Source organism: Molossus molossus, unplaced genomic scaffold (assembly GCF_014108415.1).
Source record: "Molossus molossus isolate mMolMol1 unplaced genomic scaffold, mMolMol1.p scaffold_m16_p_4, whole genome shotgun sequence".
Classification (NCBI taxonomy): domain Eukaryota; kingdom Metazoa; phylum Chordata; class Mammalia; order Chiroptera; family Molossidae; genus Molossus; species Molossus molossus.
The window spans coordinates 405,036-430,632 of NW_023425377.1; the positions used below are offsets into that span (position 1 = coordinate 405,036).

Consider the following 25,597-nt stretch of genomic DNA (forward strand, 5'->3'; position numbering starts at 1 on the left):
GCGCGCGGCCACCATTGTGACGTCAGCGCGCCGCCCGGTCACGTGGCCGCCCGTCGGCGCGCCCGCCCCCCGCCGTCGCGCTCCTCGCGGCCACCGTAGAGGACGTCGGGCGGCCGGCGGGACGGAAGCCGAGAGGCGCTGCCGACCGCGCCTGCGACAGCGTCAGCCCTGCGCGGAGCGCCGGCCGATGGCGGCGACGGCGGCGATGGCCGAGCAGGAGAGCGCCCGCAACGGCGCCCGCAACCGCGGCGGCGTCCAGCGCGTGGAGGGCAAGCTGCGCGCCAGCGTGGAGAAGGGCGACTACTACGAGGCGCACCAGATGTACCGCACCCTGTTCTTCAGGTGGGGCGCCCGCCGCCCCGGGCCGGCTGGCGCGGAGCCCGGGCTCCCGGCCTCCCCGGCGCGGGCTCCCGGCCCGGCCCCCGGGCTCCGCCGCGCCGCTCGCCTCCCGGCGGCTGTTGCCGCTGCGCTGGCCGCCGGCCACGTGCGCGCGGGGCCGGGCCGGGAGCCCGCGGGACGCCGGTTCCGCGCGGAGGCGGTGCGGTCGCGCGACCTCGCCCACGCGCCTTTCCGGGGCGCGGCGTGGCTTCCCCGGCGGCGGGTTCGAGGCAGCGCCGCGCGTCGGTGCCGGAACCGGGCCGGCTCCCTGCGCGGACGACCCTCCCGTGAGGGACCGCGCTCCGTGCCCCGGCGGTTCGGGCGGAAAGCCGTGTGTCCGTCCTGGTCGTGCGAACGGGGTCCGGAGGGTCCGGTCCGCACGGGGGGCGGGGGCGAGGACCGCGGGCTGCCGACCGGCCGGGCCGAGCTGCGACCCAGGCCCTGCCCTTGACCGGACCGAACCCGAGACTCCCTGGTCCTGGCCGACGCTCAGACCGCGGAGCCAGACCGCCAGGGCGCGGAGGCCTGGACCGCCGGTCCCTAAAGGGCAGGCTGGGTCGGGTCCTGGCCCTGGAGGTGCTTCTGGCTGGGCTGCGGCCGGCGGGCTGAGCCCCGCGCTGGAGGGACGGCCAGCGGTCGTGGGAGTTCGGACCACGGTCAGTCCGCACACTGGACCTTCCCGAGACAAACAGGTGCCCTCGCTCTGAGCCAGCCCTGCGGTGGCGGCTGCGGGAACCTGCTTGGCCTCACGGTGCCGAGTCTCGGTCCAGGGTCCATTCCGGTGACCTGGGCATGGCGAGGAGCCGCGGGCTCCCCGCCAGCCCAGCCTCCGTCCTCTGCCCCCCAGTCTGCGCTGCGGCCCGGACACCTTGCTCACCCTCTGGGCCCGGGCCTGGCTTCCTCCGGGGTCTTTGCGCCCCGGCAGGGCTCATGCGAAGTAAGCGTCTGCCCTTGGCCTCGTTGGGGACGAGTCAGCGGTGGCTGTTAGTGGCCGCCAGGAGGCCCGGCTGGAGCAGGCCGGAGCTGTCCCTGCCCCTCCCGAGAGCAGCCGGGGCCCAGGCCTATTCCGGCCCTGGTTTGGAGCCCTGCACAGGCAGCTCCCGGGAAGTAGGGTCACCGCCTCACACTGATCGTTGAACGTCTTCCCACAGGTCGCCGTACACCTGAACTTATGTTTAAGGACTCGCGTGAAAGGTTTTCACACATACATGTACACACCCGTGAAACGGTCACCAGTCAAGAAACTGAAAATACCCAGCACCACTAAAAGTTTCTCATCTGCCTTTATAATGAGCCTCCACGCCTGTCCCCCGCGACCACGGATCTGTCGCAACAGGCTGGCTTGTATTTTCTGGAGTTTTATGCGAGTGGAATGCTGGTGTGTCTTTTTTCTGATAACGTTTTGAATTCACTCTGTGACTGTTTTGTGGTTCACCCATGTGTATATCAGTTCGTTTTTATTGCCAAGGGGTAGCCCACTGTGTGGATGGACTGCCCGCTCACCAGGTTATGTATTTAATTCACTGACGTTATGTGGCACCGCAGTGTGGGGGTCAGAGAGGAGGGGGAGGAACAGGGTGGTGGGGCAGATTGGTGCCCTGTGGGTGTGTCCACAGGAGTGGGCATGGTTGCTGGTTCAGCTGGTTCCGCTGGAGGCTGAGCATCACTGCTCGGCTCTGTCCCACCCATGGAGGCCGTGGGCCGTCTCCTTGGGCAACTAGTAATCAGTCAGTTCCCTCCCGTGGCTTTGGTGTTGTCCCGCAGGGAGGCTGGCGCCCTGTCATCGCCTCGCAGAGTCCTGCCCCTGGCCTCTCTGAGGTCGGTGTTGATGGTCCAGGGTGGCTTATAACCTTGGTTCGCCTCTTAATCAAGTGAAGAAACTTAGAAGAAAACCTTAAGACACGAGCTCTCTGCAGCCCCCAGTAACCCGAGCTTTCCCTGCGGAGCGGCCGGGTCTCCTCAGCACAGGTGGTCTGGCTGACCAGCCGCGGGAGGTGCCAGTAGCTGAGTTGCCCTGTCCTCTGTCTCCATTTGACACACACAGTGGCTTGTTTGAAATTAAACTTATTGAGGGAACAGTGGTTAAAACATACATTTCCAGTGTACATGACTACAGCTCAACATCTGTGACTCTGTCGGGAGCTCCACCCAGAGCCTAGTCTCCTTCCTAAGTCACCCCACATGTGACCCCTTGGGGGCAGCCATCATTTATCGCTCTGTCCGTCAGGTGGTTTCTGTCTTGTTCACTTCATTTTTCATTCTGCGTGGGAGCAAACCGTGGCGTTAGTTTTTCTGACTTATGTCACTTAGTATGGTAGCCTCTGGGTCCATTCATGTTGCGAATGGTGAGATCTCACTCATTTTCATTGCAGAGTAATACTCCATTGTGCGTGTGGACCACAGCTCCATTTACTTTTTAATTTATTTTTTATTGATTTGAGGAGAGAGAATAAGAAAGACATTGATTTGCTGTTCCTCTTAGTTATGCATTCACCGGTCTATATGCCTGGCTGGGGATTGAACCCTAAGCCTTGGTATATCAGGGCGACTGACCAGCTGAGTCACCGACAGGGCCTACACCCCAGCCCCTTTTTCCTTGCCCGTCGATGGGCTCCAAGCTGCATCCACATCTTGGCTGTTGCAGACAGCAAGGGGCATGTGTCTTTCTGAATGAATGTTTTCGTGTTCTTTGGATAAATACCCAAAGGAGGGATTTCTGGGTCGTGCGGAAGCTCTGGTTTTAACTTTTTTTTTTGAGGGAACCAGTGTGCAGTCCCACCACCAGTACACAGGCTCCCTTTCCTCCACATCCTAGCCAGTGTTTGTTATTCCTCATCTCATTGGTAACAGCCATTGAGACAAGTGTGAGGGGATACCCCTGGTGGTTCTGACTTGCATTTTCCTCGTCCGCGATGTTGAGCATCTTTTCATGAGCTTGTTAGCCATCTCCACATCTTTCCTAGGAAAATGTCTATTCAGAACATATGCCCGTTTTTAAGTTGTTTTGTTGTTGAGTTATGTGAGTTTTTTATGTTTTTTAGATAGCAACCCCCTATCAGATACATGATCTGTAAATATTTTCTCTCATTTAGTTGGCTGCTCTTTCGTTTTGTTGATTGGTTTCTTTTCTGTGCAGAAGCTTTTTAGTTTGCTGTGTTCCCACTTGGTTTTTGTTCATTTGTTGTTTCCTTTGCCGTTGGAGTCGAATGCACAAAACAACACTGATCCCAATGTCAAAGGGCTTAGCACCTGTTTTCTCCCAGGTGTTTTAATGTTCCAGGTCTTACATTCAGATCTTTCATCCATTTTAAGTTGATTAATCAAGTGTCTGGTGTCAGATTTGAGGAGAGAGAAAGCAGTCTGGCTTCATTCTTTTGCATGAGGCCGTCCAGTTTTCCCAGCACCATCTGTCGGAGAGCCTGTCCTTTCTCCATTGTATGTTCTTGGCTCTGTCATAAATTAGTTGCCCATATATGTGTGGGTTTGTTTCTGGGCTCTTGATTCTGTTCTGTTTGTCTGTGTGTCTGTTTTTCTACCAGTACCACACTGTTTTGAGTATTGTAGCTTTGTAGTATAGCTTGAAATCAGGGAGCATAATGCCTCCAGCTTTGGGTATTTTCCCCCTCAAGATGGCTTTGGCTATTCAGGGTCCTTTGTGGTTCCATACAAATGTCAGGGTATTTTGTTCTGTTTTTGTGAAAAATGCCATTGGGATTTTGGCTGACTCTATAGATTGCTTCAGGTGGTATGGAGATTCTAACTGTCCTTCCCATCCGTGAGCACAGAACCTTCTGTTTCTTGTTTTCTTTTTCCATGTCTTTCGTCATCGTCTAACAGTTTTATTGTACAGGCCTTTCCTCGCCTCAGTTGGATTTATTTGTAGGCATTTATCCTTTTTGTTGCGATTGTAAATGAGGTTGTTTTCCTAATTTATGTTTTCTAACAGTTTTAGTGTATAGAAATGCAGCTGCTTTTGTATGTACTTGACACTTGACTGCATTTGTCCAAAAATCTGTAAGATTTTCATATATAAAATTGGCATCTGCCCTGGCTGGTTTGGCTCAGCAGTTAGAGCGTCGGCCTGCGGTCCAGAGAGACCCGGGTTTGGTTCCCGCTAAGGGCGCATACCTCGGTTGCAATTTGTCCCTGATCCTGGTTGGTTGTGCGGGTGGCAGCCACTCAGTGTGTCCCTTTCACGTTGATGCTTCTTCCTCTCTCTCTCTCCCTCCCACTCTGTCTGAACAAAAAATGGAAAAATGTCCTCGGGTGAGGATAAAATAAAAAACAAAATTGTCATCTGTGAGTAGTGGCAGTTTCATTCTTTCTTCCGATTTGGTTGTGTCTTGTTTATTTTTCTTGCCCGATTGCTCTGGCCAGGACCTCCAGTGCTAGCCAGATGAAACCACGCGAGTGGGCGCCCGTCTCACTGCTCGTCCCAGAGGGACACTAGCGTGGGCTGTCATCAGGACCTTCGCTAGTCGAGGTCCTTTCTCTGCCTCCATTTCATGTAGAGTTTTTATCATAAGTGGATGTTGTATCTTATCCGATGCTTTTTCTGCATCTGTTGCGGTGGTCATGTGATATTTGTCCTGCAGGTGTTCGCCGGGTGAGTCAGGTCTATTGATTTGCGAAGGCCGACCCCTCCTCCATCCCTGGAACGAGTCCACTGGATCCAGCTGCAGGACCCTTGCGTTGTGTGGTGTTCCATCTGTCCGTGTTTTGTGGAGGACCTCTGCATCGTGCTCCTCAGCGACCCCGGCCGGTCATTGTGTGGGGGTTGGTGTCAGGGTCTTGTCAGCCTCGTGGTCGGGTTGGGAAGTGGCCTGAAAGGGTCTGAGGAGGGCAGGCCAGGTCTCTCTTGCCCTGAACTTCATGCTGTGTTGGGGCGTTTGACACCGTGCTCCGAGCCACAGTCCTGCCTGGCTGCATCAGTCACCCTGCAGGTCCAAGTGTGTTTGTCTCTGGTTCGGGTTTGTGGTGCTGCCGTCTGTGGACACCTGGCTCTCGTCTGAAAGCCTTCCTCCTGCGTCTGGAGGGCGGCTGCGCTGGGTAGAGGGTTCCTGGCTGGTTGTTTCCATCTCTCAGTGTTTGCGTGTATCATCCTACTCTCTTCTGGCTGCAGTTTGCGCTGAGAAGTCTGGTAACCTGATGGGCTTCCTCTGGAGGTTGCTGTCTTTCCCCCTGGCTGCTTTGAGAACTCTTTTGTCATTAGCCCTGATTGGTTCGAGACCACGTGTCCTGGAGAAAGTCTCTGCGTTGAGTAATTAGGTCTGTTAGCTTCCTGCACTTGGATGCCCTTCTGGGTACCCCCCTCTGAGATTCCCATTATCCTGTGTTGCCTTTTCTCTTCTTTTCTTTTCTTTTTTTTATCCTCACCCGAGGACATTTTTCCATTTTTTGTTCAGATAGAGAGGAAGAGAGAGAGAGAAAAAAACATCGACGTGAAAGGGACACATCGAGTGGCTGCCACCCGCACAGCCCAACCAGGGCCGGGGACAAACTGCCACCGAGGTATGTGCCCTTAGCGGGAACCGAACCCAGGTCTCTCTGGACCACAGGCCGACGCTCCAACCGCTGAGCCAAACCGGCCGGGGCCTTGTTGCCTTTCCTGAGGTCCCGGTAGTACTGGCTGACGTTCCCTCCCACCTGGACCTGTCTGCAGGCTCCCTCGTGTCCCATGCGGTCCGCTGCGTTCCCCGTGCTCTCCAGTGCGTCTCCTTGCTTCTGGGGTCCTCAGCTCCAGAGTTTCTGTTCAGTCTCTTTCACAATTTCAGTCTTTTTGGTCCCATGCTCGTTGTGCTTATGCGTCTTATTCCTGAGCTCACTGAGCTGCCTTTCTGAGTATTAATGAGTCCTGTTGAGTTTCTTCGTGGCTGCTGTGGATTCTCTGTCACTAGGTCCTGTCTTCCGTGACTTAGGGTTTGGCTTCTGCAGACCAGTCACTTTGTTGCTCATGGCTTGACAGGCTGTGCTTCTTCTGCACAGTAGGGGTGGTGGCATCTTTCCTTAGCCCGTCTTGACTGGGGAATTAGAGGCCATGCTCCTGTTTCCCAGTAGATGGCGCTGTATGCACGCTTCCTGCACCTGTGGGGTCGCAGCGCCAGTGACAGGGTAGCCGGTGTCCTCACTGCGTTCAGGTCACCTGGACCACTGTGTGTGTGGGGGGGGGGGGTTGCAAGCCGGCTGCATTACTCCCCATCCCCTGTGGCCGCTGGTGCCCCCGTGCTGCAGCCTCTCACCAGGCCCTCTGGTGGCGTGAGCACCACTGGCCGGGGAGGGAGCTGTTCTCCTCTGGGCGTGGTGTGGGGGCCACTCCAGCGTGTGCTGGGAATGAGCTGTGTGCGCCGTCCCGTCCCACCTCCCGTGTTCCAGCGCCTGCCCTCCCGTGCTCCAGGGTGTGGTCTCGGGCGTCCTGGGCACTGGGCAGGTGGCCTCTGTTGGGCTGTGGTGAGCAGGAGCTGTGGACGGGGGGACTCAGGCGGCTCACCGCGGGCAGCGCTCTCCCTGAGAACTGGAGCAGAGCGAGCGAGTGCACCGGCGCAGCGCTGTGGGTGGGTGGCGCTGCGGAAGCTCGTGGGCTGGCAGGCAGCCCCTCAGTGTGGGTGCTGGGCGACCCGGCTGCTCTCGTCCCTGCTCCGTCACCCAGAAACTCGGTCCCCTGCCGCCCCAGAGCTGCAGAGACTGCACTCCATCCTCACGGTCGCCCTTCACTCCTTGTACTCCCCAGCTCTCCCGAGCCTTTCGGGTGACTCCAGGTGGACGGGGTGCGGCTGGGGGACCGGCCCGTGCCGTGTGCACAGTAGAGCTGTTGGCCTCTCGCCCCCCGAAAGTAGACTCCACTGCCCAGAAACTTGGTTTACCTGCCTTTCAGGGACTTCTTTTTTCCTTATCTGGTTTTCTAAGACATTATCCCTTCCTACCCGAGACAGAGCAGTGCAGTGTCGTGAATGAGCCCAGACAGGCTGGTCTGATGGTCACTCAGGGTAAAGGCTGCTCCTGGGGGTCCTTGCAGGTGGAGCTGTGTCTCGGGGTGCTTTCTAGAGCTCTGTGGTGGTGCTGGGACCAGGCTGTGTGCATGTGTGTGCACGCGTGCGTGCGTGTGCTGTGTGTGTGCATGTATGCGTGGGTGATGGGGGACACACCACTGTCAGCAGCACACACAGTCCATGGAGTGACCTGCGGCTGGTGCAGGGTGTCCTCCCATGTCCAGGCAGCCGGAGGGCCCTGGCAGGGTGGGCTGTGTTCTGGGGTGTCTGCTCGGGGAGCCTTTCTGAGGGAAGACGTGTCTGTGGTGACTCGCAGAGCCCACTGCTCACACCCTCCTGACTGGACGTGAGGGGGCAGAGCCTTCTGTGCTCCTCTGGGGTGTTTGGGCTGGAGGCACAGATGGGATTCCCTGGTTGTGCTCTCCCCGGGGTCACTGAGCTGCACAGACGGTCAGCGAGCCAGGTCCCGCCTCGCAGGCCAGCGCCAGCTCCTGCTGAGTCTCTCTTGCGGGCGGCTCTGCGTCCCTGGACACGCTGTCTGCTGCAGACAGACCCTTCCTGTCCGTCCTGTCTGCGTCGTCGCCTGCCGGGCTCCGGCGTCCTCGTTCCTGTCCCCAGGCCCTGTCCTCTGTGACACGTGCACTCGGAGTGGGCGCCCACGCAGGGCGAGGCCGACGTGCCACCCGGGCCTCGCCCCTGTGGGAAGTGAGGGGCATGCTGAGAGTTAGCCGAGTCATGGCGGGTGTCGTCCCGGTGAGACTTCACCCCAGCACCTCTGGTTTGGCCCTGGCGGGGGAGGGCGCAGCGCCTTGCCCTCACGCGGCACCTGCCACCGCAGCCAGGCCCATGCTTGAAGAGGGATGGCACCCAGCCTGTTGCTGGTCCCCTCTACTGACCATCTGGACCTGCCCAGAGTCCCTGCTGCTGCAGGGGCACGGCCTGCTGGTCCCGAGGCCACATCGCTGACGGCAGGGACTCCATGCCAGCCGGGGACCCGGAGCCCTGACTGACCCCTGGGGGCCCGTGCCAGGACTCGGGGCGGTGGCGGGCTCAGGAAACCACACAGCGCGTGTCTGTTCCACTGGGAGGTCGTTTGTAAGCTTTCGTGGGGTCTCCAGAATCACCGCGAGCCAGCCTGCGGGCTCGGTGTGCGCCGCCCTCACGCCCTGCCCCGCGCAGGTACACGTCGCAGAGCAAGCACGCGGAGGCCCGGGAGCTCATGTGCTCGGGAGCCCTGCTGTTCTTCAGCCACGGCCAGGTGAGTGCGGCCGGCCTGCGGGGCGGGGCTGTTCTTTGGGCTGCTTTGCTGTCTTCCGAACACGGAGCTTCCCTTCCTACAGTGTGGTTCTCGTTTGTTCCCATGTTTTGTAGCAAAACAGTGCTGCAGACTTGTCCATGCTGGTCTTGGAGTCGCTGGAGAAGGCGGAAGTGGAGGTGGCCGACGAGCTGCTGGGTGAGGCTCTCACCGCGCCGGGCGCCTTCCGAGGCCGGGGTGCGCCGCCGCCCCCAGGAGTCCACTGCTGCCTCTGCCCTGGCTCTGCGCCCCTCGCGTGGGCGGCACCGCCCGCGGGCACGCCAGGGCGGGCTGCAGGGAGAGCGAGGTCGTGGTGTGTTCCCTGAGTGGGGCCTGTTTGTGTCGTTCTCAGAAAACCTGGCGAAACTGTTCAGTCTGATGGATCCGAATTCTCCGGAGCGTGTGGCCTTTGTGTCTAGAGCCCTGAAGTGGTCCAGCGGGGGGTCCGGGAGGCTGGGCCACCCCCGGCTGCACCAGCTGCTGGCCCTCACCCTGTGGAGAGGTAGGTCTGCTGTGGGGGCTCGGAGGCGCCTGTGGAGGGGCAGCACCTGAGGCAGTGAGGCTGGGACCGTGAGGCGGGATGGGGCCCAGGCCCGGCCCTTTCTCCATGGAGCAGGTGGGCCACCTGCAGGGCAGTTGGGATCACCCAGTGTTGCCGGTTGGCATTTATTTGGCACTGTTTTCCCGGCCTGTTTCTGTGGGGCCGCAGGCAATGCCCAGCAGCTGGGGCCCAATGGCGCCCGGCTCTGAAGCGTGTGTGTGACGCAGACAGTCCCGGCTGCTCGGGCACGGAGCGGTGGCTGGGAGCCACAGCGCATGTGTTCAGTGATGACGGAGCGTTCGGGACACCAACCATGGGTGAGAGGGCAGTGTTCAGCCAGGGGCTCCCCTCCCACCGTCCCCCCAGCTGTGGAGACGGCTGTGCTGAGGGCCACCCACAGAGGCTGGCGGACGGCAGACCAGGGAGGTGCTGGGTCCTCGCTGCTGTGGCTGTTGGCACAGCTTCATCCAGGGTCGGAGGGGTCTGGGGTAGCTGTTTGCCTCGTTCTCCTTCTCCAGTGGATGCTCTAAAACCAAAGAGTGGTTTGGGGGTTGGAAGGAGAGGTAGGGGGACAGCAGAACAGCTAGAGGGACGCTGGCTCCATGATTCCGGGCTGATGCCGAGTCGCGGGCAGGGAGGCAGCGCTCAGGCTGAGCCATGTCCCAGTGCAGGGTGAGTGCTGGGCCCGCAGCGCCAAGGGCAGGACCAGTGAGCCTGTGAGCCTGTGAGCAGGGCAGCGGCCGGCTGGGTGTGGGGGAGCTGGCGTCCTGCTCGTCACAGGCTCCCGGGCAGCATCCCCCCCTTGTGGCAGCCAGATGTGTCTGCAGATGCTGACGTGTGTCTCGAGGGGGGTGGAGTCGCTGGGGTGAGAGCCGTCCCTGTAGCAGGTTAGTGAGCGGCTTGGGGTGGAGGGGCATCATGGTCACAGGGAGGCCCAGGCTGCAGCCTCGGTCCTTGATGACGTGGGGAAGGTGGGACTTGGCCATGTGTGTGAAAGTCAGACCACTGGAGCACACTCACAGTGAAACGGCCAAGGAAGTGTGTTCACGGGAGCCCTGCAGCTCCGCGCTCGGCCGCGGGCAGCCCGGGAGGGTGGGCTGGGCCGGCTCACAGCACGGCAGCCGCCTGTTGGTGCAGGTCCTGTGGGGGCGGATCTGCTCCTGATCCACCCCAGGGACACCTCAGGGACCCGGCAGAGGGGGAGTGCAGGGTGGCACCGTCCCGCTGCCCTGCGTCTGTCCGGTGCTTGCTCTGTGCCTGTGTTACAAGGCAGCCCGAGCGGAGCCTGGCTGCTCCACGGTCCCAGGTGTCTGTGCTGGGTCGGTGGGCTTGCATTGCTTAGTGTGGGTCGACAGGTCCCCGATGGGCCATGTCTTGGGGTCCAGCAACAGCAGTGCTGTGTGGGGGTGCCAGGAAGCCTGCCAGGTCAGCTCAGCCGGAGCACCTGTCCTCCCAGCAGGTGGCATGGGACCCTCAGAGCTCGAGGGGGCGGTGAGGTGCTAGTCGAGCAGCTGGGTGCAGGACGGGCACCGCCACTGTGGGCACGGGGAGGGGGGGGCCGTGTGGCAGCAGGTGGGTGGGGCATAAAGGACACACGTCTCCGAAGGCCCTCTGACCGGAGCGCCACGCCGTGCTCACAGGCCCCTCTCTCTCCAGAACAGAACTACTGCGAGTCGCGGTACCACTTCCTGCACTCCGCCGACGGGGAAGGCTGCGCCAACATGCTGGTGGAGTACTCCACCTCCAGGGGCTTCCGCAGCGAGGTGGACATGTTCGTGGCGCAGGCCGTCCTGCAGTAGGTGTCCTGCGTGGCTCGTCCGGGCTCCGCCACACGGGTCCCATGGCTGGCGTCATGGGACATGCCCACTGTGGCCCCGCCACAGACCTGTCCCTCTCGGCGCCCGGGGCCGTCACAGAAGTGGGCTTTGTCTCACAATGGCCTCATGCGCACCAGGGACTTGTCTGCCCCCTGCTCTGTGTCCTGGTGGCGGCTGCTCCACAGCACGCGTGTCGGGGGTTTTGAGCCTGTTTTGTCGTGTGATGAGCCTGCTCTCAGGGGCTTTTCCACAGACTGTGCTTGTTGCAGATGTTTCTGCATCGAGACGTCTTAGCCTTGGGCCCTGGCTCCCGTCCTCTCGCCGGGCCCTGGCTCTCTGTCCCTCAGGCCTTCTCGGCCCCTGTGGTCTTCCCGGCGGGGCAGGAAGTGCTGAAGGCACAGCAGACGGGCGGCCGTGCTGCCCGCTCAGGCCGCTCCCGGCTCCAGGTGCTCTGCCGTTTCCTGGCGGGAACAGTTTGCGTGGGATGCTCATTTCCTCCACAAACACCTCGGCTGGAGGCAGGGTGCGGGGACGGGGTGTCGAGATCTGAGGGGAGCCTGCCTGCTCCGAGCTCGGCTGCAGAAGCGAGCAGGTCCCGCAGTCCTGGCTCTGCCGTCCGGTGCAGACTCTGGGCCGGGCGTGGTGCATGGAGGAGCGCGAGCCCCTCTCATGGCCCCCTTGGTGCCTTAAAATGTGATGGAAACGCTCCCTCAGCTGCCCCTGAACACACCCTCCGGGGCCTCGCACTGCTGACCCCTGGCTGTGCTCACGCAGGCGGGTGCTGGCGGGTGTGCGGGGCAGCAGGGCCCTCATCTGCTCCCCTGCACGTCACCTGCGGAGTTCACTTCTCCCCAGCTGTAAATGGTGACAGTCCGGACTCCGGGCTCAGCGCGTGGCTGTGGGTGCACGGGCTCGGCAGGCCCTTGGGGCAGCGGTCCCTCTGCGGGGCCCTGGGCACGGGGCCAGGGGTATGCAGGCCCTCAGGCAGCGGTCCCTCTGCAGGGCCCTGGGCACGGGGCTGGGGGTGTGCAGGCCCTTGGGCAGCGGTCCCTCTGCTCGGCCCTGGGCACGGGGCCGGGGGTGTGCAGGCTCTCGGGCAGTGGTCCCTCTGCGGGGCCCTGGGCATGGGGCCAGGGGTATGCAGGCCCTCGGGCAGCGGTCCCTCTGCGGGGCCCTGGGCACAGGGCTGGGGGTGTGCAGGCCCTTGGGCAGCGGTCCCTCTGCTCATCCCTGGGCACGGGGCCGGGGGTGTGCAGGCTCTCGGGCAGTGGTCCCTCTGCGGGGCCCTGGGCATGGGGCCAGGGGTATGCAGGCTCTCGGGCAGCGGTCCCTCTGCGGGGCCCTGGGCACGGGGCCGGGAGTGTGCAGGCTCTCGGGCAGTGGTCCCTCTGCGGGGCCCTGGGCACGGGGCCGGGGGTGTGCAGGCTCTCGGGCAGCGGTCCCTCTGCGGGGCCCTGGGCACGGGGCTGGGGGTGTGCAGGCCCTCGGGGTAGCGGTCCCTCTGCGGGGCCCTGGGCACGGGGCTGGGGGTGTGCAGGCCCTCAGGGTAGCGGTCCCTCTGCTCGGCCCTGGGCACAGGGCCGGGGGTGTGCAGGCTCCGCGTGGCTGCTACCAACAGGCTTTCTGTGTCTTCGCCGACTGGATGCTGTAATTTCCAGGTTTCTCTGTTTAAAAAACAAAAGTAGTGCGTCCGTGGTGTTCACGACGTACACGCAGAAACACCCGTCCATTGAGGACGGCCCCCCGTTTGTGCAGCCGCTGCTCAACTTCATCTGGTTCCTGCTGCTGGCCGTGGACGGGTGAGTGCGGGGGTGGGGAGGGGGAGTATGGGTGGGTATGTGGCTGTGGCTGTGGGGGGTGTGAGTCGGGGAGGGTGTGTGGCTGTGTGTGTGTAGGTGTGTGTGGGTGGCTCTGTGAGGCTGTGGGGGGGGCTCCTGCTCGCCCTGGTGCCCGGTGGCCGCAGCGCCGTGCCCCCTGTCATTGCAGAGGCCAGCTGGCCGTGTTCACGGTGCTGTGTGAGCGGTACCAGCCGTCCCTGCGGCGGGACCCCATGTACAACGAGGTGAGGGCTGCAGCTGGAGGGGCCTTCGTCGGGGGCAGAGGGGAGGACCACGGGCACGTCCGTGGGGTCTCACGTGCCTTTGCCCCCTCAGTACCTCGACAGGATAGGACAGCTGTTCTTCGGGGTGCCGCCCAAGCAGACGTCTTCCTACGGGGGCTTGCTAGGTAAGGCCTGGCTCCTGCGCCTGCTGGGCCCGTGTCTGTGCCTGTGGGTCCCCCCGGTTCCCACACAGCTGCTGGGCCCCCGAGTCATGGCCCGTGCTCCCTTCATGGGCCACAGAAAGAAGGCCAGGTTTCTCATTTTGGGTTTTTTGTGTGTGTGAAGTTCACATAACGTATGCTTTGCCATTTTCACCATCTCTGTCGTCCGGGGCACAAGTGCGTCCACATTGTTGTGCAGCCCTCACCACCGGTGAGCCCGGCCCAGGCACCCTGTCCCCCTCACTGCCCGCGAGCCTGCCCCAGGCACCCTGTCCCCCTCACCGCCCGCGAGCCTGCCCCAGGCACCCTGTCCCCCTCACCGCCCGTGAGCCCGCCCCAGGCACCCTGTCCCCCTCACCGCCCGCGAGCCCGCCCCGGGCACCCCATCCCTCCTCCCGGCAGTGAGCCTGCCCCGGGCACCCCGTCCCCCCTCACTGCCCGCGAGCCCGCCCCGGGCACCCCGTCCCCCCTCCCGGCAGTGAGCCCACCCCGGGCACCCCGTCCCCCCTCCCGGCAGTGAGCCCGCCCTGGGCACCCCGTCCCCCCTCCTGGCAGTGAGCTCGCCCCGGGCACCCCGTCCCCCCTCCTGGCAGTGAGCCCGCCCCAGGCACCCCAGCCCCCTACCGGTACCTTGGACGAGCTCAGTGCACGGTCTGTGCCCCTCGCTTCACTCACTGCCCTCAGGTCACTCCTGGGTGCAGGGGTCAGGGCAGGTCCTGGTGTGCAGGCCCCCGCCGCCCTCCGCTCCCTCACCAGTGGGCACGGGGATGCTGCCCCTGCCGGCTGCCCGGACGTGGGTGCGGCTGTCCACTAGCCCTGCTTCCAGTCCTCTGGGCCCCGCGGGCTCTGTGCTGAGTCTGAGGGCTCTGCTCCGTCCACAGAGGCCACTGCTCACCGTCCACAGGGTGCTGGAGGCTCTGCCTCCACGTCCTTGTGGCGCGTTCTGTCTGCTCGCCGCCACAGGGGTGAGGCGGTGCCTCGGGGTGGTCTGATCAGTGTCCCCCGCAGGCTCCTCGGCCACGTGTGTCTGTGCTCGTGTCTGTGCTCGGCCACCCGAACTTCCTGAGCTGGGTTGTTCGGGTTCTCTGTATTTTCTGGGTGTTCATCCCTTAACAGATGGTTTGCAAGTACTTTCTCCCATTCTATCCATTTCCTTTTTTTTTTTAAACTACTTTTTTTTTTTTAATCCTCACCCGAGGACATTTCTCCATTTTTGTTCAGATAGAGTGGGAGGGAGAGAGAGAGAGAGAAACATCGATGTGAAAGGGACACATTGAGTGGCTGCCACCCGCACGACCCAACCAGGGCCGGGGACACACTGCAACCGAGGTACATGCCCTTAGCGGGAACCGAACCCGGGTCTCTTTGGACCGCAGGCCGATGCTCCAACCGCTGAGCCAAACCGGCCAGGGCGAGACTACTTTTTTAAAGTAGTGATGGAGTCACAGCAGAATGAAGAGGAAGGTACAGAGGTTCCCGTTCACCACGAACCCACCCGTGCACGGTCCCCACGGCGACACCCCCCGCGACGGGCGTTAGTCACCAGGGACGCGCGCTGCACCTCATCACCGAGTCCATGTCTGCAACAGGCTTGCTCTTGGGGGTGCCCTGAGGTTTGGACAGATGCGCAGTGACCGCCAGTCCAGGGTCACAGGACCGCACTGCCCCAAACGCCGTCTGCTCCCCTCTGTGCGTCCCTCCCATGGTCTGTCCTGTGGACAGTCTCTTGCTGCGTCGTCAGAGGTTTCACGAAGTCCAGTGTCTTCTTTGATGCCTGTGCCTTTGGTGGTTGTCCCCCAGAAGTCACTGCCAGGCCAGGGTCAGGAAGTCTCCCTGTGAGTTCTGAGCATGTTGTAGCATGTCTGGTGCATGTTTGGTCCGAAAACTACAGGCCATTGTCTGGCCTTGGTGTCTGGGGGATGCTGGTCTCACAGGTGGTTGGGGAAGTGCCTCCTCCGGTTTCCAGAGCTTGAGGAGCTCGGGAGCTCCTGGCCTCCTTCCGAGCTCTGGTGCCGGTCCGTCCCTTTCCTCGGCAGGTCCCTTCAGAGTGTGTGTCGTCTCCGTGGTGCTAGGCCAGGCCCTCCTCCCACACCACACCCCCCGGGGCGGCCTCCCCTCGGGCAGGGACAGGGCAGCCCTCCGTTTATCATCGTTCATGTTTTCACTTTATGTTTGAACGTGTAGATCGTGTTTCAGAGTCCAGGGCCCAGAGCACGCACCCGAGGGCCAGCAGCGCTCATTCCTGCTGCCCCCTGGAGACGGCTCGTGCCCCTGCGCTCTGGGGCAGGCCTGTGGGGGGAGCACTTGTCACTTTGATGGCTGTTGCCAAACGACGCTGAGATTTTGAATGCCGTCTCCCTGTAAGCCCAGTTTGACGTGTCCCATGTCCACAGCCCGTGCCGTGCCCCCCACTTTCTTGGGGCGTGTCTGTTGGGCTCAGTCCCGTGTCAGTGTCCTGACCGCCTGTCCTTGTTTTCCATCAGAAGAACTGGCCCCTGTGGGGTGCAGGTCATGGAGGCTGACCCCCTGCCATCTGTCTGGAGCGTGTCACGTCCCCGCACACCTGTGTGCGCTCACAGTTGGTTTCCGGGGACTTTTTAAACTTGAGTTTGTGTTGACATGATCCTTGTGCTTTGGGTGCAAATCGAAGTGAAAGGAGCTTTGTGGGCAGCGTCAGCCCCACAGGTGGCGGCAGTGGGCATTTCACCAGTGTGGCCTTGGGGACGGCGCATCCGGCCGACTGTCCCTGTGCACGTGACCTGGGGCCTCCCTCTGCTGGACCCTGGGCTCCCCTGGGTGGCTGGGCCGTGTCCCCGATGGCCCAGGGCCTCTCCCCGTCGCCCAGCCCTGCGCGCTGCTCTGCGCATCCTGTGGGGGCTCCTGTGGGGGCTCCGGCGGGCCCCGCGGCCGGGCGAGCGTGTCCTCAGGAGCGTGGAAGGCGGGCTTCTGGGTGGGCGCCAGGCCTCTGACGGTGCTTCTGCTTCCAGGCAACCTTCTGAGCAGCCTCATGGGCTCCCCGGAGCAGGAGGCCGACGACAGCCAGGACGACAGCAGCCCCATCGAGCTCGACTGACGCCCCCTCAGCCTGCATGGAGAGGCCCCGCCTGCGGCGTGGTCGAGCGAGCCTGGGCCGCGCTCCGGGTCTGAGGCTGCAGCCAGGCGGCCGTCGGTGTGCCCTGGCTGAGGGCAGTGGGGCGGCTGTGGCCGTGGCTGTGGCCGTGGCCCAGACTGACCCACAATAAAGCACAGCTTGCGTGCCACCTTCTCCCCGTCCTTGTTTCTGGTTTGCTTTGGGTGCCGAGGGCCGACACAGGCACCAGGGTCGGGGTGGCTGCCGTCGGGCCGACCCCACGTGGACGTCCACGGTGGCTGTTGCTCCGCGCCAAGTCCCAGGAGCCACGGCCTGCACAGGGCCGCGTGCAGACGTCTGGAGGCTGCGGGACTCCCACCTTGTGATGCAATATTTATTCCATGGTGACAGTTCCTCACCTGCGGTCCAGGTTTTAACCAAACCACCAGTCCAGCCCCAAGCGGTCCCTTCCCACATGCTGTCAGATGTCCCGGGACAGCCAGCACGGGACACACTTTATTTTTTCACAATTAAAAGAAGAGTTGTATGTAGATGGATACACAGTGACCGTGCGTGGAAGGAACGGACAGACAGTTCTACTTCCTGTGCAGACGGGACTGAGGGAGGTTTGTGTTTGTTGTTGAGTTTAAATAAATTCTTTATACTGGGCTTCGCAGCGCTGGTCCTTTCTGAGGAGCTGGGGTGGGCACGGGGCCGGGGCCGGGGCCGGGGGGTGGGCGGCAGCAGAGCCTCGTGAGAAACTCCGTTCCGTTTGGAGAAAGTCTGGTTGAGGCGACAGCTTCTGCAGGTGGTGCCCCCCACCAGCCCCGGGTTCTCTGGGGAGGGGTGTTGGCAGCCATGGGGAGGCGGGTGGGAGTCTGACCGAACCCATGCTGACACCCCCGTCCTGCCTGGTTCGGAACCGCGGGGGGCAGAGCTTGAGTGTTGTGTGTGGCTGTGCCGAGGATCAACTGGCCAGGAAGCCACCAAGCAGTGCGGACGGCACGGCTGCACCCACACTCGTTCCTGGCGACCCTCCCCGCGTGCGGCCAGTTACCCGTTGTCGGCCCTGCCCCCCAGCACAGGGCCTGCAGCGCACCAGCCCCTCAGGCTGTGAAGGGGGCTGAAGGGTGCAGCCAGATCCTGGGAACACGACCCCCCGCTGCCTGTGTCCATCTACCTGGGCCCTGGCGGGCGGAACTGTCAGCATGTCGGAGGCCGAGCAGGATGATGCTGCGTGGAGCCGGGACCGGGACCCGGAGGGTAAGTCTCCTGCCCCTGCGTGGACCCTGCAGCCCACAGACCTCAGGACGGACGGGGAGGGCACATCTCCCCTGCCGGTCATCACCCTGTTCGTTCTTTCTCATCACACATCACATCTGCTGGTTTCCTGGCACCACACGTGGATGTGCACACGGGCACACGAACCTACACGGGCACACAATCCCGCTCGGACACACGGGCACACGAACCCGCTCGGGCACACGATCCCACTCGGACACACGGGCACACGATCCCACTCGGACACACGGGCACACGATCTCACTCGGGCACACCTCAGACTCCCACACTCGCAGGTGGGCCCCTGCACTTTGGGTTCGGGGGAGGGTCTACGTGGTCTCCCAGGTGGCCTGGGGTGCAGCTGGCCTCACGGTGGGGCCTCAGGGTTTCCCGCCGACCAGGACGTCTTCCGGCTCTGGGGCTCGGCTTGTCTCCGGTCTGAGAGTGGGTGGGGGCCCCCAGGCAGCTGCAGCAGTGGACTCGGTTCTGAGGGAGGGGCAACCTGCCAGCCCCCAAGACACTGACGAAGCCACGCCAGAGCCCACCTCATCCCGCGTGTGACCCCAGGACGGAGGGGGCATGACGCCCTGCTCCGAGGACCTGGTTCCAGGCTCCCCTGGGCAGGACTGGGGGTGGGGCTGGAGGCTGCTGGGTCATCGGGCAGTGATCCCTCCACCTCAACCAGGCACTGTGCCTCCTGGGGCCGCAGGCCACCAAGCCATCCCCCTTCTCCCTGACACGTTCTCAGACACCCTGTCAAGGGCAGTAGAGCCAGGACACCAGGGGTCCCAGGGCTGTAACTCCTGACGGTCGGCAGCCCGCTGGGCTCAGGCTTACCGTCCAGGGGTTCACAGACAGCAAGGCCAGGGAACGGGTGGCCACCAGGCAGGGCTGAGACAGAACTGGGCATGTGAGCTGGCCCCCCAGGACCATGTGGATGGCAGGTCAGCTCGAGGTCGAGGGCTGTGTCCTCCCCTCCAGCCCCCAGGACCCACAACTGACACACGGCAGACGTTCAATAAATACTTGTTGAGAGGACAGGGAGAAGGTGACGGGAGTGGGGGGCGGGACGTGGCGTGGGTGGGACGTGGTGGGGGTGGGACGAGGCTGGGCGGGACATGGCATGCAGGCTGCCGCTGTCCCCAGTCCAGCTCCCGGTGGGGCAGGTCCTGCTGGCGGGGGCTCGTGGCAGGGTGAGTGAGTGAGTGAGGGGCCGCTGGGCTGCCCTGAGCCGAGGCCAGGCCCCCAGGAAGGGCAGTCCAGGGGGTGGGGAGGGAGAGACAGCAGCATGATGGGGTCAGAGGTCAGGCCAGGCAGGCCCACATGAGGTTCTAGAGAAACAGGTCCTGGCGGCTACAGGTCAGGCCCAGCCATGTCCGGCTGCCCTTCAGGGCGGAGCTGTGGCCGGCCGCCCCGCCACCGCACCGCAGCGTCCAGCGTGTCCACGTTCTCGGCCTCCAGGACCAGCTCCCGCTAGGGCTTATGCTTGAAGTGGGCCTCCACTGGAAGGGACGGGCTCGGCTGTGACGGCCGCTCAGGGTGCGCCCCCCCCCCCCACAGCCCTGCCCGGCCCTCACCTGCGTACTCCTGGGGCAGCATGGGCCTGTCCACCACCTTCCGGAAGGCCTCCACCCACGCGCGCTGCTCCGGCTCCGTCTCACAGGCCAGCAGGAACCGGCGCTCGGGCGTGACGATGGTGATGCCGTGGGGCCAGTGGTGGCCCTGGGCGGCCGGCGGGAGCCTGTCCAGCACCGTGTAGCCGCTCTCCCTGCTGCCGATGAAGACTTCCCCGCGGGCGAACGCGTCCTGGGGGGCACGGGCTGGCTGAGCAGGGTCCCCGCCCCCAACCCACCCCGCTGGGGGCGGGGCAGCCCCCTGTCCAGGCCCAGCTCTGCAGGACCCCGAGGGCCGCCCCTGCCCCCGCGCTGCCCCCAGTGTGTCGGCAGTCTCAGGGGGCACGTCCACCCTGCAAGGGGCCTAGCTGACCAGGGCCACAGCCCTGCCTTACCAGGGGGTCCTTGAAGTACATGAGCCTCCGGTCATCCATGGTGAACCAGCGCCGCCGGAAGCCCTCTGTTTGCTGGGGGTCAGAGAGCCCGTGACCGGCCGGGGCCCTGGCCCCACTCCCCCCAGGAGGGCGGCTGCACAGGCATTCACTCAGCCGCGGGCTCAGCCTCCTCCCGCCACCTGACCCCCTCCCTGTGGGGCCTGGAATGAGCCACCTGGAGGCAGGGGCTGGGCTCCGATACACGACAGGGCCGGGCCTGCCTGACCGAGTCCTGGTCGTGGGTCAGCAGGGCCCCTGCTCCTACGTGACACAGGCCAGCTGAGGCCTCGCCAGGAATGTCACTGCACTTCCCGCCCCCACGGTCACCCCTCCCCCAGGTGACTGACGCTGAGGCCTGGGGAGACTGGGCGCCTAGGGCAGCTGGTTCTACGCACCTTGGGCCCCGTTTTCTCCATGTAGCCCTCCTTCAGGTAGCTCCTGGTCAGCTTTGGCACGAGCTGCAGTGGAAAAGGGGCTCAGCTGCCCGGGCCAGCCCCCCACTGCTGCACCCCCGCATGCCCCCCACCCCATAGCTCGGGCCAGGTGTCCCGGAACAAAGGGGGACCACTGTGGTCGCTTCAGGAGGCCACAGCCGTCGTGGCATGAGCCTTGGGGGCCCATGTGAGCCCGTAGCCCCCAGCACCCCCGCCCGCCCCGGGGATACGGCTACAGCAGGCACTCACGTCGGCGGCGCTGGCCCCCGGGAAGGCCACCTGCAGGTAGTGGAAGCGAGCAGCACGGAGCGCGTTGAACCAGTCCACCATCTCCTGGGGGCAGAGAGGGTGTGGGCGTGGGCCTCCTGGGGACCCCTCTGGCCCCCCACAGGCCTCAGCGAAGCTCAGGGTCAGGTCCAGGACAGGCTGCACCCCCCCACCCCCACCCCCGTGCACCTGTGCTGGAGCGAGGCTGGGGGGCGAGGCCTGGGGGTCTGGGTGGACAGGGAGGCTCCACGTAGGGACGCTGGCCTGGCAGGGGGCTAGCAGGCGGGGGCCGGCATCCAAGCCAGTCCCCTGGGCCCTGGCGTGACTTTGGGCACGACGGCCTTTTCTGCCCTCGGACGGGCTGTTTCCACCATGCCTGTCTTACCCCGACGGCACCGACTTAACGCCCCTGCAGCTCTGCCCTCCCCAGGCCCACCCCGCGGTCCGTCCACTCCCACAGCCCCCTCTGTGCTCTACCCCTGCCCCTCCTCCTGGCTGCCATGCTCCATGGCTGCGACCCCAACCCCCAGAAGCCCCCGTCCCTCCGGAACCTGGGATGAACCATCTGTTTCCCTGCCAACACCTGGCCAGAGCCAGCAAGGAGCCGCCTGCAGGTCCAGCAGCCTCCCTCCCCCCTTATCACGGGCTCCAGAGCCTTCTGCCTGCTGCCACCCCACCCACCTGCCCGCCCTGCCCGAGAGGCCCGCCCTGCCAGGCACCCAGCGTCCCGCCCGCCCTGCCCGCCCTGCCCGCCCCGCCAGGCACCCAGAGCGCAATGCCTCCCTCCTCGCCTGCTGGCCCCTGGTGCCCGCCTGACCCAGCACGCGGCCCAGTCACCCTGGTTCCTCCCACAGGCCCTTCTTTGAATCGCTGAGAAAGAGATGGCTGGAGGGATCACCCCAACGTTCAGACTGGGCCAGGACACCCCCACTGCCCACTGCACCTCCAATAAAGACGGGCTCACGGCATGGCCTCCAGGCCCCCAGCAGAGCCTGCCCAGCCCCCTTGGCAGAACCACCTGGCACCATCTGCGCCTGCTCCCTCCCCTCACCCTGTTCCCTTCTCCCCCACAGGCCCCCGGCGCAGCCCTTCGCACCCCGAAACCAGCCTCACCACTCGGTCACCCGGCCCGACTTCCCAGCTCAGCTGGGGTTTCAGTCCTGGCTCCATGGCCGCCCTCCCCCCTGCCAGGCCGCCCTCCCCCCAGGCCCACGGCCCCAGCACAGCCCCAGCCCCAGCAGTGCCCACACTGGGGACAGTGGCGCAGGGATCCCGGGGCAGCCCAGGGTCTGCTCACAGGCCTTGAGCCGTGTTCCTCCGTGAGCAGTGAACCTGTTCGCCCTCCTGAGGGAGGTTCGGTAAAGGCCTCACCCCACGGGCTGGAGGAGAACCCCACAGGGGCAGGGGGCTCCGCTGGCCGGGCAGGGAGAGCCTGCCCACCGGAAGGACAGAACAGCAGAGACCCTGCCCAGTCTGCACAGCCCAGGGGCCTGGGGGGCAGCTGGTCGGGAAGGACGGGCTCTGAGCAGGGGACCTGCAGGGGATGGAGGCTCCCTCTTTGTGGAGGGGAAGAGCCTGGTGTGGGTACTGCTCGCTGTCCTGCCCGGTCTGACAACGTCCACAGGGTCCCGAGGATGGAGACGCTGTGTGCAGACCTGGGCTTGCGGGTGAGGGGGGCCGGGCGGTGAGGGGGGCCCGGGCGGTGAGGGGGATGTGGGGAGCTAGAGCCTCATGGGTCCTGGCAGAGGTCACGGGGCAACAGCCACACAGGCCTGTCAGTCTCACACACACAGTCCGGGGGGTCAGTGACGACACCTGGAAAGGGTTCAGGGAAGGTGGCAAAGCAGGGAGCCGGAGGAATCTGTCTCCCCACCTGGGTGCCAACTGCAGGGCGGACTGTCTGCTGGACCCACTCTAGACTCTGGAGTCTGCTCACGTCTCGTAGGGGAAGGACGCGGCAGTGGGGGCAGTGAGTGGTGAGCGCTGGTCAGGCCCAGCTCTCAGCACCGGGGTGGCCACCCGTCCTGACCCCGCCCTGCAGGCAGCAGCCAGCACGCAGCTTGGCTGGCGGGAGCCGGTGGGCAGGGACCCTCCTCAGACATCCAGCCTGTGCTCTGACTGCTGGGCTGCTTCTGGTCACAGGTGCAGCCAATGCTGTCCCTGCAGTTGCAGCCCTGCCCTTCCTGCCAAAGTGATTTATTTTTTTCATCCTCACCAGAGGATATTTTTCCATTGATATTAGATAGAGTGGAAGGGAGGGAGGGAAGAATCAATGAGGGGGAGACATTGACTGGCTGCCCACACAACCCCAGCCGGGGCCAGGACCAAACCTGCAACCCAGGCACATGCCCTTGACCAGAATCAAACCCGAGACCCTTTGGGTCCTCAGGCCAACGCTCTAACCACTGAGCAACTGGCCAGAGCATGATTTTATTTTATTTTTGGTACGTGCCCCTAGCGGGAACTGAACCCGGGACTCTCTGGTCTGCAAGCCGATGCTCCAACCGCTGAGCCAAGCCGGCCAGGGCCAGGGCATGATTTTATTTTATTTTTTAATTTTTATTTATTTTTGTTGTTGTTCAGGTAGAATGGAAGAGAGAGAGAGAGAGAGAGAAAAACATCAACGTGAAAGGGACACATCGAGTGGCTGCCACCCACACAACCAACCAGGGCCGGGGACACACTGCAACCGAGGTACATGCCCTTAGTGGGAACCGAACCCAGGTCTCTGGACCGCAGGCCAATGCTCTAACCGCTGAGCCAAACCGGCCAGGGCACCAGGGCATGATTTTAAAAGACAAATACTGTACAAAGTATCTTCTGTGACCACAATGGATGGAGTCATGACAATAAACCAAGAAAACTGGTGAATTCGCAGACTTGAGGAAATCGGCCAACAGGTCGAAGGAGCAGTCACAGGGAAAGGAGAAAACACTTGGAGCCCCCAGGAAACGGAACACGGCTTCTGGGCTGTAACAGCAGGGGGCGCCGACGCTGAGCAGGAGGGAAGGCGCCCACTCAGCCGGAGGAACTGGCGCGGAACCAGCTCCAACCAAAGCAGCAGAGGGACGAACAGTCACGGTTCGAGCAGAGACGGGGAATCGAGTAGGGAGAGAATAAATAAAGGCCTCGAGTTGTCCACAGAGATGGACCCCCGAAACAGTAAGTCTCCATCTAGACGGACCGAGAGAAGACGCAAATGCTGACGTCAGAAACGGCAGTGGGGCCCTGGCCGGTTTGGCTCAGCGGTTAGAGCGTTGACCTGCGGTCCAGAGAAACGGCAGTGGGGACGACGTCCCTACCAGTCCCACGGGAACGAAAAGGATTGTAAGCACGTACTGTGAATAAGTGTACACCCCCGACATGGGTGACCTAGATGAGACAGCAATTCCTAGAAACGCAAAACCTACCAAGACTAAGTCACCAAGACACAGGCGACCTGTAACCAGGGCGAAGGCTGGACCAGTCAGCAAAAATCTCCCGACCAAGCGAAGCCCCCAGCCTCCTGGCCTCGCTGGTGAAGTGCACTGAGCACTTGAACAAGAACTGCCGATCCATCTGAGACATTCCCAAAAAATGAAAGAGGGGACACATCCTACCTCACCTGTGAGACCAGCATCACCCAGACACCAAAGCCAGACAAGGAGCCACGGCAGGTCAGTCCCTGATGGACACCACTGCACAAACCCTCAGCAGACGCTAGCAGACAGCTCCGCCGCACCCGGAGGACTGTGGCGTGGCCGAGTGGGGTGGGGTTCAGTCCCGGAATGCAAGGACGGCTCGACGCAGCATCTCACACACCACGTCCACAGAGCGAAGGGACACGCACACGCCCACGCCCAGCCCGCGTGCCCACCTTTCCGTCCTCGTGGTAGATGAAGATGTTGCGGGTGCTGTTGTCCTTCAGGTAGGTGACCTGCAGGCCGTGGGGGTGGCCGATCTTGCCCGGCTGAAAGGTGGCGTTCAGATGCTCGATCTTCATGACGGCCTTGGGCTCCTTGGCCTGGGAAGCAAGACCAGGCCTTAGTGCCAGGGAGGCAGAGGAGTCTCCGAACCCCAGGAAGCAGGCAGGGTGGGCTCTGGGGTGCCGGCTGCAGCTGTGTGGTTTTCAGCGGGGTACCTCTGGGCCTGGCTTTCCTGGTAAGTCTACAGGAAGAGCAGCCCCCTTGCAGGGGTGGCGATGGGCAGACCCCCTCTGCCCCTGCAGCACGAGGGCTCGTGTCTGCCTTGGACCCACCCAGTGTCAGGCCCTCGCCCTGCCTCCTTCCCGTCCTCGCACTGTGGCTGGGGGGGAGGCTGTGGCCACGAACTGCCCATGGTTATCTGCGCTGTGGGGGTGCTCTGACCTGGGGCCGGTCTGGGTGTGGCTCTGCCAGCGGCAGGGCCTGGGGACCCTCCCACCTCCTCACATGCCGCTTGGGGGCCCAGGGCCATGTGCTGGCCCACTCCAAGTGTCCTGGGCGTGCCCACCAGGGAAGGGTGCCCTGGGGTGGGGCACGTCCCGAAGGAAGTGTGGGTCCCTAGAACCGCACGAGGGCAGCGGAGGACCTGGTGCTGCTGCCCAGGGGCACTGTCCAGCCTTCACAGGGCCCCAAAGGGAGGCCAGGATGCTGTCCTGGGGTGGACACCTCCCACCCCCACTCACATCATTTCTGTTGAAATACTTCAGGGCTCCCTCTCGTTCAGTCAGCACGAACTTCCGGCTTAAGAACTGCCCGTTGTCCCGGCCACGCTTCCAGAGAAAACCCTCTCGGTATCCTGGGGGGAGGGGACGTGGGTCAGGCAGTCACACGGGCCAGGTGGACTCCAGTCCCCAGGGGACCCATCAGCCCCTACAGGTACCGGGAGTCTGAGGCCGCCCTGGCCCGTCTGCCCAGAGCCCAGCAGCCACCGAGGCCAGGCCAGACCTGCCCCCGGGCACTGGGACCCCAGCTGCCCACACTGGCCCACTGCCCAGTGGTCTTTTCCTCCTGGAGCGTGACAAGCACACAGAACCGTGCCTGTCACAGACCGTGGGCGGTTCCGTGAGGACACACCTGTGCGACTCCCCTGCGGGGGCAGACGCAGAGCCAAGGTGTCTACCCTGGGCCACGGGCACCTGGCTCAACGGGACTCGGCCGCCGTGACGAAAGGCCTTGGGAGGAGCGGAGGTCCGGGAGTCCCTGTGCCCCTGGCACGTGGCCAAGGTCCCCACAGGGTCCTCACGAGAGGGAGGCAGAG

The 25,597-nt window shown here is 63.3% G+C and overlaps 2 protein-coding genes across 3 annotated transcripts in view; one reads left to right on the top strand and one right to left on the bottom strand.

The window, feature by feature from the left end:
- The first annotated feature begins 105 nt into the window (after positions 1-105).
- GET4 (guided entry of tail-anchored proteins factor 4) lies at positions 106-17,012 on the top strand. The gene is made up of 9 exons (XM_036241431.1): positions 106-342; positions 8,544-8,622; positions 8,736-8,817; positions 9,011-9,160; positions 10,856-10,994; positions 12,675-12,815; positions 13,003-13,078; positions 13,170-13,242; positions 16,266-17,012. Exons 1-9 carry the CDS (start codon positions 188-190, stop codon positions 16,349-16,351), a joined length of 981 nt encoding a protein of 326 aa, XP_036097324.1. The 5' UTR covers positions 106-187; the 3' UTR covers positions 16,352-17,012.
- A 1,630-nt stretch (positions 17,013-18,642) lies between these two features.
- Positions 18,643-25,597, bottom strand: part of ADAP1 (ArfGAP with dual PH domains 1) — a 36,734-nt gene continuing 29,779 nt past the window's right edge. Inside the window, exons 5-11 of one of the 2 annotated variants that reach the window (XM_036240330.1) lie at positions 25,023-25,135; positions 24,234-24,380; positions 20,360-20,443; positions 20,072-20,134; positions 19,638-19,709; positions 19,207-19,435; positions 18,643-19,131 (exon numbers count right to left, since the gene is read on the bottom strand). In XM_036240330.1, coding sequence (XP_036096223.1) covers positions 19,103-19,131; positions 19,207-19,435; positions 19,638-19,709; positions 20,072-20,134; positions 20,360-20,443; positions 24,234-24,380; positions 25,023-25,135 — 737 coding nt within the window. In that variant the 3' untranslated portion in view covers positions 18,643-19,102. The remainder of the gene's footprint in view (positions 19,132-19,206; positions 19,436-19,637; positions 19,710-20,071; positions 20,135-20,359; positions 20,444-24,233; positions 24,381-25,022; positions 25,136-25,597) is intronic. The other variant, XM_036240331.1, reaches the window with a different exon arrangement.